Source organism: Cardiocondyla obscurior, linkage group LG14, assembly GCF_019399895.1.
Source record: "Cardiocondyla obscurior isolate alpha-2009 linkage group LG14, Cobs3.1, whole genome shotgun sequence".
Classification (NCBI taxonomy): domain Eukaryota; kingdom Metazoa; phylum Arthropoda; class Insecta; order Hymenoptera; family Formicidae; genus Cardiocondyla; species Cardiocondyla obscurior.
In genome coordinates, this window is record NC_091877.1 from 2186093 (window position 1) to 2199539 (window position 13447).

The following is a 13447-nucleotide window of genomic DNA, read 5'->3' on the forward strand; positions in this document are numbered from 1 at the left end:
CTCGTCAACGCGGTTATCGGGTGTCGTTCGAGATCGCGAGGAAAGTGTGCGCGCGCGAGTGCAAGTCGTGGCGTCGGTATGAAGTTGGCCGCAGAAACTTTCGTTACACTGAACAGGCTATTCGTACCTACTTCCGCGACATCGTCACCCATTTTCCCGCCGTAATGGATGCATCGCAAGCGGGAGTGTTGCGATCAACTAGTTCTCGCGAGTAATCTCGTGTAATCCGTACTGAAAATCCCTTGCAAAGTTCTGTCGCGCGTGTCTCGATGTCATGGTACGATTACTAAAACTGTGTTGAGCAAAGGTAACCGAGCCTCACTGTCCGAAGTATTCTCGTGATTGAACATTCATCCGAATATTGTGCTGGAAAAGCAGTCCAGGAAGCTGAGAGGAGGAGGAGGAGGAGACCCGGGGAGGATCCAGTGGCGGCGGAATAACCTTGGGTATGTAATTAATTTCTTCCGTTTTTACAAACTCAATTATTAAGTAATTCGAACGCTGCTACAATTTACGTATTTTTATGTTCTGTTACAGATTAACGTTGTTAGGAAATTCGTGCTCCGCAACAAACGCATTGCAAGGGCTATTTCTACCAACGTGGATCAACTTCAGCCTCGGTTTAACTCGTCTTTTATCTCTTTCTAATTCTAAGAGTTAGAACGAGATAAAAAGTTCGTGTTCGACCGAGATTAAAGTTAATCAGCGTTGGTAGAAATGCTCCTAAATGTGAGTGTTGCGGTTAATTAGTTATCGCGAGTGAACTCGTGTAATCTGCTGGAAATCCCTCGAAAAGTGCTATCACACTGATATGATTATTAAGTGTGTTGAGAGACCATATTAGGTCTCATTGTCTGAAGTGTTCCTGTAAGTGAATATTCTGGATATTCTACCGAGAGGTCACTCCAAGAGGCTGAGAGGAGGAGGAGACCCGGGGAGGTTTCCGGTGCCGGCGGAGCAACCCTGGGTATGCGATCAAAGTCTTTTACGTTTTTACAAGCTCAATTATTAAATAATTCGAACGCTGCTATAATAATGTGTGTTTTTATGTTACAGATTAACGTCGTACTATATCTCCGCTGCTGCGCATCGACCGGTGAGTCTATTTTTATCTCCTTGAATCGGGAGGGCAAAAATTTTGGGTGGGCATATACGTACATCGAATAGCAGATATGGCATTTTCTGCGGCGACAGTGGCTAGCGTACGTAATCCTAGACGGCAGAAGCAAGGGATGAGAGAACGGGGGGGAAAGAATCAGTCATCGGCAATCCGGCCGGCGCGGTATATGATACATGCGGCGCATGTGAAACTCGACGAACACGACGCTAAAGTCGCGTTTGCTAGCTGCCGTCGCCTCAGCAAATGCCATATCTGCTTTTCAGTGTACATCTTGTACTTGAAGAATACTGTGCGCGCGATGCTAAGTTGTGGGAGTTTGACCACGTTATCGGCAGAGCGCGTACTTTTTTATCCACCGCGATCTTTTCCGCTACTCCGTAACGCCGCTGATGCGGGTGTCGCGGCTGGCGCTGCTAAGCTGCTGCCGCTGATCGTTTGCCCGGTCGTGCAGTATGGCGATGTACAGTGTGCGCGGTAGGTCGTGGCTGGTCAGTATTGCATAATCGGTTGCAACCAGCTGTGCTACGGATCGCGGGGGCCGAACAACGAAGCTGAGGGAACGAAGAGCCGCGTAAGAAGAGCATCGCGAGGAAGCGGATTTCGGCGACGTGTAACGCTACGACAGCTCGACGACAGTGCCTCCCGCGGATCAAGAGATATGCCGCAGAGTGGAGGCGCGCATTGTTAACGCTGGCAAGGATGCAGGATCGAGCATCGCCAATCACGGATCGGTAACGAACGGTGAGGAACGGCGGCACGGCGACAGCGTACCGCTCAACATGTCGGCGATTAAGGGTAGCGGCACGCCGGGCGCCCCGCGCCATATCAACGTCCTGAGCAACTTCAAGTACGAGTACTTCGTCGCGGGTATCTCGGGCGGCGTCGTTTCGACCCTGATGCTGCATCCGCTGGACCTGATCAAGATCCGTTTCGCAGGTGAGTGAACGAATGAGTCACGCGCCGCTTCGTGCACGCGCGAGGACCTTCGATAAGATGGCGGTTGTCACATTGCGGCAGCACGTGGTGCCGAGAGTGTTATCGAGCGGCACTTTCTCTGGTCGAGCTCTTTCTTTTATTTTATTTTATTTTATTTTTTTTTTTCTTATTTATTTTTTGTTTGAGTTTCTAAAGTCGATGGAGAAAAGAAAACGTGAAGCCGCAATTACTATCATCACGTTCGTGGATAAATAACTGATGAAATGTTTGACCTGTTTGCTCTATATACTTTATCACCGTTTCATGGTATTTGCTCGTATTGTTTCCGAGAGAGAAAGATAATGAGGGAAAAGTCACAAGATTTTTATTCTATTACTTTGAACGTAGAAAGTCATTTATTACTTATTAATCTCGTTTCTTTAAGTGAAAGGTAGTTACTTGATTGTTTTACGTTTATTATATTTTAAATGAAGAAAAAGATTTACCTTATTCTTTTTTTTTCAGTTTTTTTTTTTTTTTTACTTTATTAATTTTTTTTTCAGAGAATTTTTTTCTCTTGTGCGTGTATGAAAATTGACTTGCTTCCAAAATTATAGTACATATTAAATAGCCGTTTTATATCTTTTTCGTATTTTGACTATAATTTACTATACATATATATTTTGATATATGTATACGAAAGTAGCTAAGTACTTATATTTAGATACAAAAGTGCCTGTATCTAGATACTTCACGCAAAGAGTACTTGTGTAGCGAGGCACTGAAAATAGAAATGTGCTTTACATCACAGTTTGCGCTGTATAAGCTACAACGCATCGTATAAATTCCACGTACGGCTATGCAACGCCGAACAAACAGAAGATCGATAATACGAAAGTGAAACATCCGCCACGCGAACCGTTCTTAATTCTTACACATTTTGTTTTTTATATACAACCTTTTCTAAATAAATTAGTTATACAATTAAAAAATTAACTCCTAGCTAATATAATAAACATTTTTTTAAATTAACATAAAATTTTATTGTGATTTTATCAGAGAAGACAAAAAAAAGAGCGAAATTAAAGAAGTTGACGCATATTTAGTAAAAAAAAAAAATTAGCGCTAAAGTAATTTATATTAATTTTATGTTATTGCATGTCAACTTATAATTGAACTTTATTCCACGCGATTAAAGTTCGCAAGTTTCTTCGATACAGACAAATCAAAATATTTATGATTGCAACAGACGGCGCAGACTTTTATTAATGGTGGTGATTATAGAATCTAGACGGTTGTAAAATTTATCGCTTCGATAACAAAAATGAGTACAGAAAATTCGAAATTATGCTGGGCTATAATTTTGGAAGTACGATCAGACATTTCAACAAAGCTACGTTTTGAAACTATTTTTTGAGAGTAATTTTATTAAAAAGCTATATTAATACATTACAGATACTGTAAGCTCTTTAGTAAAATTTTCTACGTTATAATTCATTCCTATTATCATCGTTCTTGTTTATTACTGCTAGAAGTCAATATTACGAACAACATTCCAGCGATATCGAGAGAAGCATACGTCGTTTGCAATTATCACAGTATCACACTTGTCATGATAATTAATAAAAAGATTTAGATTAGATTACATTTAGGAATTAATGTATCTGTCTAAAAATTTGTTCGGAAACTATTTAATGTTTCGCATAAAGGCTTTTTATTTTGATTATTTTTTTCTATGTGGGTGATAAAAATGTTTTACGCTGCTATTTTATGTGAAATAACATATGCAAATATTGTCTTATGTTACTTTATGTCTCATAATCTTTCGGGTTTAATTTCAAACGTGTTCTACGTATTTGATTTGCTTGCTATCTCAAATTAAATTGGATATCCTTGTAATATCAGGTTTCACAGATAATGTAGTCCAGATACTTCAGTATCGGAATATTGATAACACTGCTACATACATTATGAAATTCTTAAAACAAAACAATTATAAAGAAAGAGTCAATTTAAAATGCAGATAACGTATTGCAAAAGTGCAAAAGGCTTAAATGTTTTAATCATTCAAAAACGTACACGAAAAGGCGAGTAGAAATAAAGAAAAAAGAAAAAAAAAAGATGAGTATTAGAAATTAAATTAAATTTTGGTTATCACCTTTTTTTTATAACACTAATTTATAATTATTAATGATATAATTTGTAAAAACGGACGTTATTGTCATTATTCATTAACTTACTACACTAAAATTATTTATATCAAGATTTTTGTTATCATCTATTATTTTCACGTTACGTTGGTATCAATAATCTGATACGATGTTACTATCAAACTTGTTTTAACTTTGATAAACATGAAAACATCTTGATTGTATCACGCAATCGTTATTTTTGCAATGTGCAAATTTCTCAGAGTTTGATAAGCTTACGAATTATTTTTCTACTATTTCAAGCAATTGTTTTTATATTTTGGTTAACGATAAATTTTGCGAGTTGAAAGAAACGTTAGCATGCATTGACAATAGCTTTCTTAATAGGAATTAATGTTACAGAAAGTTTCCATTGTGCTAGTTGGTTTCGTCTACCATTATAGGTTAAATAAGCATTGGAATGCAAGCATAATCAGCTGTTTATTCATTTTGATTGTCTTAAAAATAACACGTTTGACTGTCTATGTCCAAGTTAATATTGAAACATTTCTAAATTTTATCCATCTGTGTTTATCTTAAAAATGTTGCTTTAGAACTTTAGGTAATCTAGTCAGCTATTTTAATTTCGCGAAATTAAACAATGAAAACTCTAGAATAGCTTTCTATGTTTATATAATTGTTTCAACGAATTTATCATGAATGGAAGACAAAGATGTGCGCGTTGAGCTTTAATGCTTTTCTGAGTAGAAAAGAACAAGATTTATTGTGAGAAACGTTGAGGAACCTCGCATAAGTGTACATACATATATATGCGTGTGTCGTATTTTAAACGGAATATTCATTGGCTATCTACCAAGCACCAAGCCACGAGAATTCCGCGAGTTGCGTCAGTGGCACGTGACGATATTGAGTCGTTTTATCGCGCAGTCGGTCGAGTCGTCGAAAGTTTTTTTGGAAAGTTTTTGTCTACGAATAATCAGATTCAATTGCGAAATAAATTTCGCATATGCATATCTCTATTTCTTTTGCGAATGTATAGATACATATATTTTTAAACGCATAGATAACACTTTATAAATTTAGGTTCCTAATAAACTGATTTATTCAATTTCTGCAGCGTGAATCTTAACTACAATTAACGATTATTAAAAAAAAAAAGTTTCCGAACAAATGAGACATGTGTTGTAAGACGTTGCTTTTCATAACAATGTGATATGAAAATTAATGCTGCAATATATATCGCTGGCGATAAAGTATGTGCACGCCAGTTAAATACATAATTATAAACATATTCAAGAAAGAAAAAAAATTTAGAAATTATTCTATCACAAAAAGTTGTATTATCGGTGATAAAGTATAAGAGCAGAGCAGAAGCAATGGACATGAGAAAAACGTAATTGTAAGCAATAATTATCGTGTAGGTGGTTATTTCAAGAAAAAATTATCTCGGACAATTGCGGAATATTTTTACGATATAAAAACATTTCGAACTATACATATAATGGCGATCTTAATTATTTTCTGATTGCATTATCTTTTGATTACAGTGAGTGATGGACATACGAATACGGCACCGCGATATAACGGTCTTAGAAGTGCCATTGCACAGATTGTTAAAACCGAAGGTGTACGTGGACTCTATAGGGGAGTAACACCGAATATTTTAGGATCGGGTAGTTCGTGGGGTTTCTATTTTTTCTTGTAAGTATGTCGTAATGGATTGTTGATTGCACAAAAAAAAATCTATTTTATACTTTTCTAAATATTTGTACCAACTACGAATTTACTTTCAGCTATAACACGATAAAGACTTCGATCCAAGGTGGTAATTCGAAGAAACCCCTCGGACCATCCATGCATATGTTCGCTGCCGCTGATGCCGGAGTACTTACTTTGCTCATGACTAACCCAATCTGGGTGGTAAAGACGCGGCTGTGCTTACAATATGCTGACGATGTGAATTTGGCAGAGTCTAAGAGGTATCGCGGTATGATTGATGCTTTAAAAAAGATTTACAAGACGGAGGGTATTAGAGGCTTATACAAGGCAAGCAAAATTTTTTTAATCTAACTTTTGAATAGTGATTGTATTTGAAACAAAATTATAATTAACTAGCAGTTTACACGATTAAAAAAATATTCTGATTCTTGTAGGGTTTAGTTCCTGGATTATTTGGTGTTTCACATGGAGCGATACAATTTATGGCATACGAAGAAATGAAGAATAAATATTATAATTATCTTAATGTGCCCATCGATACGAAATTGGTAAATTAATTATATTTTATCTTTTATTAAGATTTTTGTGATTTTTAAATTTAAAGTGGATTTAATTGCACGTACTAATTGTTATAACGATTTTTTTTTTAGAGTACGACTGAATACATCGTTTTCGCGGCGATGTCAAAATTGATTGCTGCAGCGTCGACGTATCCTTATCAAGTAGTGAGGGCCCGACTTCAGGATCATCATCACGATTATCGGGGTACCTGGCATTGCATTCAATGCACATGGAGGTCAGAAGGAGTTAGGGGTTTCTATAAGGGTTTATCACCATACCTTTTACATGTTACACCAAACATATGTCTGATTATTCTTATTTATGAGCATTTTACTAACGGTAGTTAATTTACATTGATATTTTATTGTTGCAAATGTAAGAAAATTTTTTAGATTTTTTTTCAATTTTATTCATTCAGCGCAAAATATTTTCTTGATTTATCAACATTTGTGATTCAAGGTACTCACGATACACGGAGGAGTGCTTGTATAATTTTTTAATGATGTGAGGCCATAGTACTCAATTTTTTTTCTTTAAATGAACATTGCGTTGCATTATTATGAAACTAAATTATTATGAAACTATTATCTTTCAGAACAGACTCTTTTTTATAGAACTACTTTTATCTGAAATGTTTTTAGATAACCTGGAATTAGCTGAAATAATTATTAGTTACAATTTTTATTTTATTGTATTGTAAGCGACGTGTAGGTATTGTATTGATCTTTTTAGCATTCGCAAAGTGAATTCACGATATTTTTTATTATTTGTATTTCCATTAATTTATATTAGGTTATATTAGGTTCTTAGAATTATACGGCGATACGAAGGATCTTTTAACATGGAAAAATAACTTAAATAATTTACCATTGGTTTCACTGTTGCCGTTTAAACTTTTCACATGAATTGCAAAACGCGACAAAACGAAGAAATAGATCTTGAAGTTGCAGTAGTTTGTGGCACGTCTCATATGTAGATTGAATGTGCTTTATTTATTCATACATTTATTCTTTCATATTTAAATACACTGAGACTGCAATAATGCGTTCGAAAATAAATTTAAAATTAGTTTTATTGGTGTTAGTAAAAAGAAATATGTGATAATATTAAAAATTATGGTTGCTGACTTTGATTTTCGAGTCCTACGTTAAGCGCCAAATGTATTAATAAGAGAATGCACGGAGGAAAATGTAAGTATGAATAAATACTTTACTCTGATGCTCGAGAGTTTGGCCGTATTAACACGTTACAAAAAAAAACTTAAAGTAACCAAGGAAAATTTATAACCTAATTCTAGTTCTACAGCCCGCTTATCAAGCGACAATTTAAATTAAATATTGGTGTTTCTAACAATGTGTATCGCTAACATATTGCATAAAATAGACCCAATAAACATGTATGTTATACACAAGTTTATTATAAAATGATGTGTTATGAAAATACTTAGTAACTTCTAGTATTTCAAACAGCTGATTCTGTTTTTTATCTGTGCAATTAAAAATAATTAAAATAAACCTAACAATATTAATTTATTTTAATGAAAGAAACGAAATGCAGTATCAATAATTTTCAATACTGTCAATGTTATTTTTATTATTTGCACCAGTTAAACTTATTTTCGAACGCAAGCTATGTGAACTGGAAAGTTATTCTATTTCTCGACATGTTTAATTTGTGGCGGAACTTGTGGTAGACACATTTTATGTAAAAATAGTTTTTGTTATAATGAAAGTGTATTTTAAATGAGACATTTTCTCATTTACACGCCACATGGATGAAACGTATAAACATGATCGTGTTTTGTTTGTCGAGTTGTATAGTTATCTGAATGTCAACTAAACTGGATTTAGTTGAACAAACCTAGATAAATGTGTTTGGTCGTTCGCATGATTATGCGAAAGGAACCGAGAAGTAATATCTTACGCCGTAGTATAAAATTAATGCTGCTGGTTAACTCTATTGAGATGAAAGGGTCGTCAAGGAAAAATACATGTGATTCATGATCGGTAGGCGATGTGATTTTGGATAGTTAAATTAATAACTAAATTATATAACACACGATATACTTATTATCTGTGTAACGTTCAAACGATCTTGAACTCGTAGTGTGTATGAGCCACATGCACAAATTAATGATTTCTGTATCTTCGCTCAAGTCGAGTTACATTGCGAACTTAGACATCGCTTAATTTAGCGATTTCTTTTTTAAGTTTTAGTAAATTCAGTGAAAGTTCATTGTATTCTATCTTCTTTCGTTCTTTTACGAAGCGACTCTATCTCTTTATAGCTAATACGTCAATTTTTTTTTTCTAAGTGAAGAATATAGAGTTCGCAATAGATTAATTTTGCAAGGATTGTAGAGTCTGGCACTCGGAACGTATGATCGATAGCAATAAGTTTCCTCATTGCAATCTGTAAATAGTAGGACGAATTTATTTATGAACTTCTTTAGTCATAAATCTAGCTAGAATTTGTTTCTTCGGAGAAAAAGAGGGTCGAGGGACGAAAGAGCGAAGAAGCATACTTAACACAACAATGTGACGATATTAATAAATATGGGCACACATATCGAAAGTGTTTGTCTTAAATTAATTGATATTTTAAATTAGTTAATTCATTTTAGTTTTACCTTCGATTCGATGTATTTATTGCGTTTCTTTTTTCACTAATCTACTATTAATAACTTATTGATAGCGCAAGAAAAAAAAAAAAAAACAGAAACAGAAGGGCATCATCATTAATTAGTTATCGTTTAAAGGGATATATTTTTCCAGATGTGTATTTCGAGGATTAAATTTTTAATTATAATTGTTCTGCTTATATTAGCATGTAGAAAGGTATTGTGATTGGTATTTACCGAATACGTTACGATTTGTTTCGGTTAGTTCATTAAGCCACCAGCAGTACGATTTTTGAACGTTATTACGATACTACATGAATTGATATTGAACATATGTTCTTTATTTGACAATTTATATAATACGAACAAAAAACAAAATTATGTTTTTTTTTTTTATTAAATTTGTACACGTCTTGTTCGTTGTTGTCTAGAAATTCTTTTGATACTCTAATAGAGAAGCAGAAACATTGCTTTCGCTAATTAAACTTTCGTGAGACTTGACGAAAGCTAACTAGTCACTTGTTTTTAGTCATATTTTTATAAATCTTGTTGTGTCGTCAAGAATCGTACGCGGGTTAAATTTAATAGCACTTTAGAACTTTTCGCGTCTTTAGTTTGTTGTAAAAGCAAAGTAAAACAAAGGCGTATTGCTGGTGGTTCATTGCAGGTATGAGGGTTGGCGTGGCTTTTACAAGGGGTTAAGTGCAAACCTCATCAGAGTGACCCCGGCGACAGTTGTCACGTTTGTGGTCTACGAAAATATGCTTCATTATCTGCAATCTAGGCGTGTCGCAGTGAAAGAAGCGATCGTTGTGCCTCAAGTTAGCAAATTGAAGGAGTAAGGTAAAACCAAGGGATTCTTCGGAGCGAACTTTACCAAAATACGTATAATTCAGATGTATTTTAAGTCAAAATTATATTCTGACGGCACATATGTTAATGTGGAAACGATTAGATCGTAATGAACTACGATTTTCTGCTGTAAAGAAAAAGACTTGAAACACAAGGATTAAAAATAATCTTTAAAGTAGCTCGTTGTTTATTTATCAGTTTTAAAGGGGAATAAGTAATAAGTACTTTTCACATCGATTTCAAATCGTATAGATTTTTTTAAATGTTCAGTTTTTTTTTTTTTTTTTAACGTTGCTGACTGTTACATTCATAGTTGTAATAATTCTCTTACGATCTTATATAGATTTTTCATCAATGGGAGAATGTTCTAACAGAAATGCTTTATTAGGAAATTTTTAATGTTATAGTGGTCTGTATAATCTATTGAATAAAATAAAAAGTAGTAATTAGTTGGAGAGTATTTATGCAAAGTTATTCAATTATTATTTATCAATGTAATGGCTTATTAAATCTAAAAGGTTTACAGGACATTTTTTATAACGCCGATCGCAGTGTTGCTCGTGTTCTGCTTCTACAATTTCGTCTGGAAGATTTTCATTCATCGACATAGAGGGTCTGCAATAGATATGAAAATTTTAATTCTTATATTTTATACTTATGTCGTGCCCTATGTGCGATAAAAATTTTCTAAAATTTCAGAATTTTATTCTTTATCCGTCATCGCTGTAATTCACGTCGTAAATCTTAGAAAAAATGATTTATATTTATATAATTTAAATAGTTTTTTTTATATTTACGTAAATATAATTTGAAGGATATTGCCAAGAACTCCGTTTTCGTTTAAAGAATATCTCTCAGCCTCGCAGATTACTTTCAGCAAGCAGTCCATTCCAGGATAGCCCAGGCTATTACGAGATACGTGTGAAATTATTATTTTTTTTTTTTACTAATTTTATTTACAGAAATTAATTTTGTAAGTTACTGAAAATTACAGTAAAATTTTGCAAGATAAAATAATTGATACGTGCTGCTTTCTTACTTGTTCATTTTATTTATGAGCATTTTGTATACTAATTGCCGACTAAGACTTCGTTTTGCATAGTACGTTCCCTCGTAGTAATAACTCGAATTCCATTCATATGGCAATCCGTAATTCGCCTCGAAATAAAAGGACACCGATATAGATTTGTCTGGAATATCAACGGGAACTCCCAGGGCGAAAAATATCTAGATAAAAATGATTTCATCGATATATATATACTATATTTTTTTTTCCTCAATATTCTTGAATACGAATTACCGTTCATTATGTTAAATTATTCATTTTAAGTTTTCTCGATTTTTTTTACTCGACAGATCGCACTTTTATGAGTGTACTTGAAGTGCGAATGATTAATATTGAGTTAACAGGCTGCTCGCACAGTCCGAGACGCATTAGAAGATGAAAAATGAATGATTGATCCACCGTACCCCTGCGGCGCTACCCTCGGGAAATCCGATAGATCGTATATGCCTCGATACACCGTGTGTAATATTTCTCACTCCTGATACATGTGTTGACTCCATAAAGTACCACATCGAGAGAGCCAGCATCGTAACATAATTTCTGAAATATTTCAAGACCCGACGAAAGTTCCATCACGTATGTTACTCGCCTTTTTAAAAAGAGATTAATGATTTAATTTCCGACATTTCTTAACGATGTATTACGATGGTACTTTTCTATTTCAGTTATTCGTTTCTTTATTTTAGCTCGTCCGAATAATTATTTAATTAATTTTTTTATAATTTGTGTTATTTTTTTTTTTTTTTTTTTAGCTTGATCGTAATTATGTGTATATGTATTTATGTACTTTTTATTATTAATAAAGTCAAATAATAATTGGGCGGGAAACGTTATAACGACAGCACTTAATATTTGTTTCGTTCGTAAAATAAACGGCGTTTTGTAAAATAAATAGTTGCAATATTTAGACACTGCAATGATATTTTCGAAGTTTCGTCGAGTACGTTCGCGATATCGCTCGTGATATTGTTCATCTGGAATTCATACATGGGATTCACAAAAATCGATGTATGATAAAAAAGAAAAAAAAAAAAATATACGCGTTGGCGTCTGTTTGTTCAGTTCTTTATTTTTCAAACCGTTTTGATTTTGCGGTCTCTTCACAAGTTTTTACGCACATGTAAACACTGACCGATTCAATTATTCAGCTTGCAGCGGTTTTCGCGACCGATAATAAAATTAGAAAAAGGAAAGTACTTTTTAAATAGTCCGTGTCGGGTACGCGTTATCAAAAATTTCACGTATCACCGTCTTTTTCGATTAACTTTAATTTTTAACGTTTATCACGTAAAGAATAATAACTTTGGTATCGAATACTCACTTTTCCATTTTTCTGGCGTATGTCGGGACACGTGGATCTTGCACGAAATTTATGCCAAATGGCAAATCGACGGCTCGTACATAGCTGCTTAAACGCACGTGCGGTAAAAATTGCGCTAGTTTGTGCAAGACTAATAATTGCAGTCGTTAGCAGGGCCGCGGTATAACCGTTTCTCGTCTTGTTATGCACGTTTTAACTCTACCGGAATGACCTAGTGATTAAAATTTTTGTGAATTTAACGTTGCGCCATCCGAGAATCCATTTTATTTTTTCAGTTTACTCGAATATATGAACGCTTGTAATATTTATCAACGTTTAAATGTTTTAAAACAGGTTTTAATGCTATTTCTTTTTCATCAACATTTTATTTCAATTTATTTTCAACCATTTTTCTTTGGAATTAATTAAATTAATAAATTGTAAATGTTGTTTCATTCGCGCAATTATAATTGTTTGAATTAGCAAAATACCACAAAGTGAAACCGTTGTATCAGCCACGTTTTCGTAAAAAGTTTCTTTTCTGTTCGTAGAAGCAGTAAGTTAATACAAAAGGCCGCGCGTTTACGAGAAGCTGCAATTAATCTCCGAGACATCTCGTGTATACATGAAATTCGTATCGATACAGATGCGATATCGGCCGGCTTCAGTCGCTCAGATGGCGGAATGAGATTATGGTTCGCGGGATGCATTAATCCCGCGATCAGTATGCGTCTAGCACTAATTGAATTAATAATGGAATTGCAGGTCGGGTGTTTCTGCCTTGTTTGGTACATTCCTGATTCAATGGCGAAACTCGTAATTATTCCGCGGGACTTTACGTAGCGAGCCGACCGCCGGACACGGGTCTGGATGCCGCAGAACAATGCTCGGCCACCACCTTTCGCCAACGGTGGTCCCTAGAATATATTCCGGCACGAAGTTTCGCACACTAAATACATTATTGATTAGCGCACCATGAATTTAGTGGTCTCGGACGTACTTTGCGAATGCCCGAGCGCTCGTGGCATTCGTGGTATACTTGCAAGGAGAGCGGCAGTCATTTTTGAGTCACGAAGCGCGCCTTTCGCCCTTGCATCGCGTGCACACGTACACGGTAGACGCATATATCACGCGATTGTCACCC

The 13447-nt window shown here is 34.7% G+C and overlaps 2 protein-coding genes across 2 annotated transcripts; one reads left to right on the forward strand and one right to left on the reverse strand.

The window, feature by feature from the left end:
* The first annotated feature begins 1549 nt into the window (after window positions 1-1549).
* Window positions 1550-10397, forward strand: LOC139108260 (solute carrier family 25 member 32). Its single transcript, XM_070666393.1, has 6 exons — window positions 1550-2056; window positions 5733-5886; window positions 5979-6231; window positions 6339-6452; window positions 6555-6700; window positions 9753-10397. The coding sequence occupies exons 1-6, from the start codon at window positions 1900-1902 to the stop codon at window positions 9925-9927; spliced, it is 999 nt and encodes a 332-aa protein (XP_070522494.1). The 5' UTR covers window positions 1550-1899; the 3' UTR covers window positions 9928-10397.
* Window positions 10398-10419: 22 nt separating this feature from the next.
* Window positions 10420-13122, reverse strand: LOC139108264 (uncharacterized). The gene is made up of 4 exons (XM_070666397.1): window positions 11408-13122; window positions 10977-11164; window positions 10735-10842; window positions 10420-10552 (listed from the first exon to the last, which is right to left on the reverse strand). The coding sequence occupies exons 1-4, from the start codon at window positions 11528-11530 to the stop codon at window positions 10420-10422; spliced, it is 552 nt and encodes a 183-aa protein (XP_070522498.1). The 5' UTR covers window positions 11531-13122.
* Between the last annotated feature and the right edge of the window lie 325 nt (window positions 13123-13447).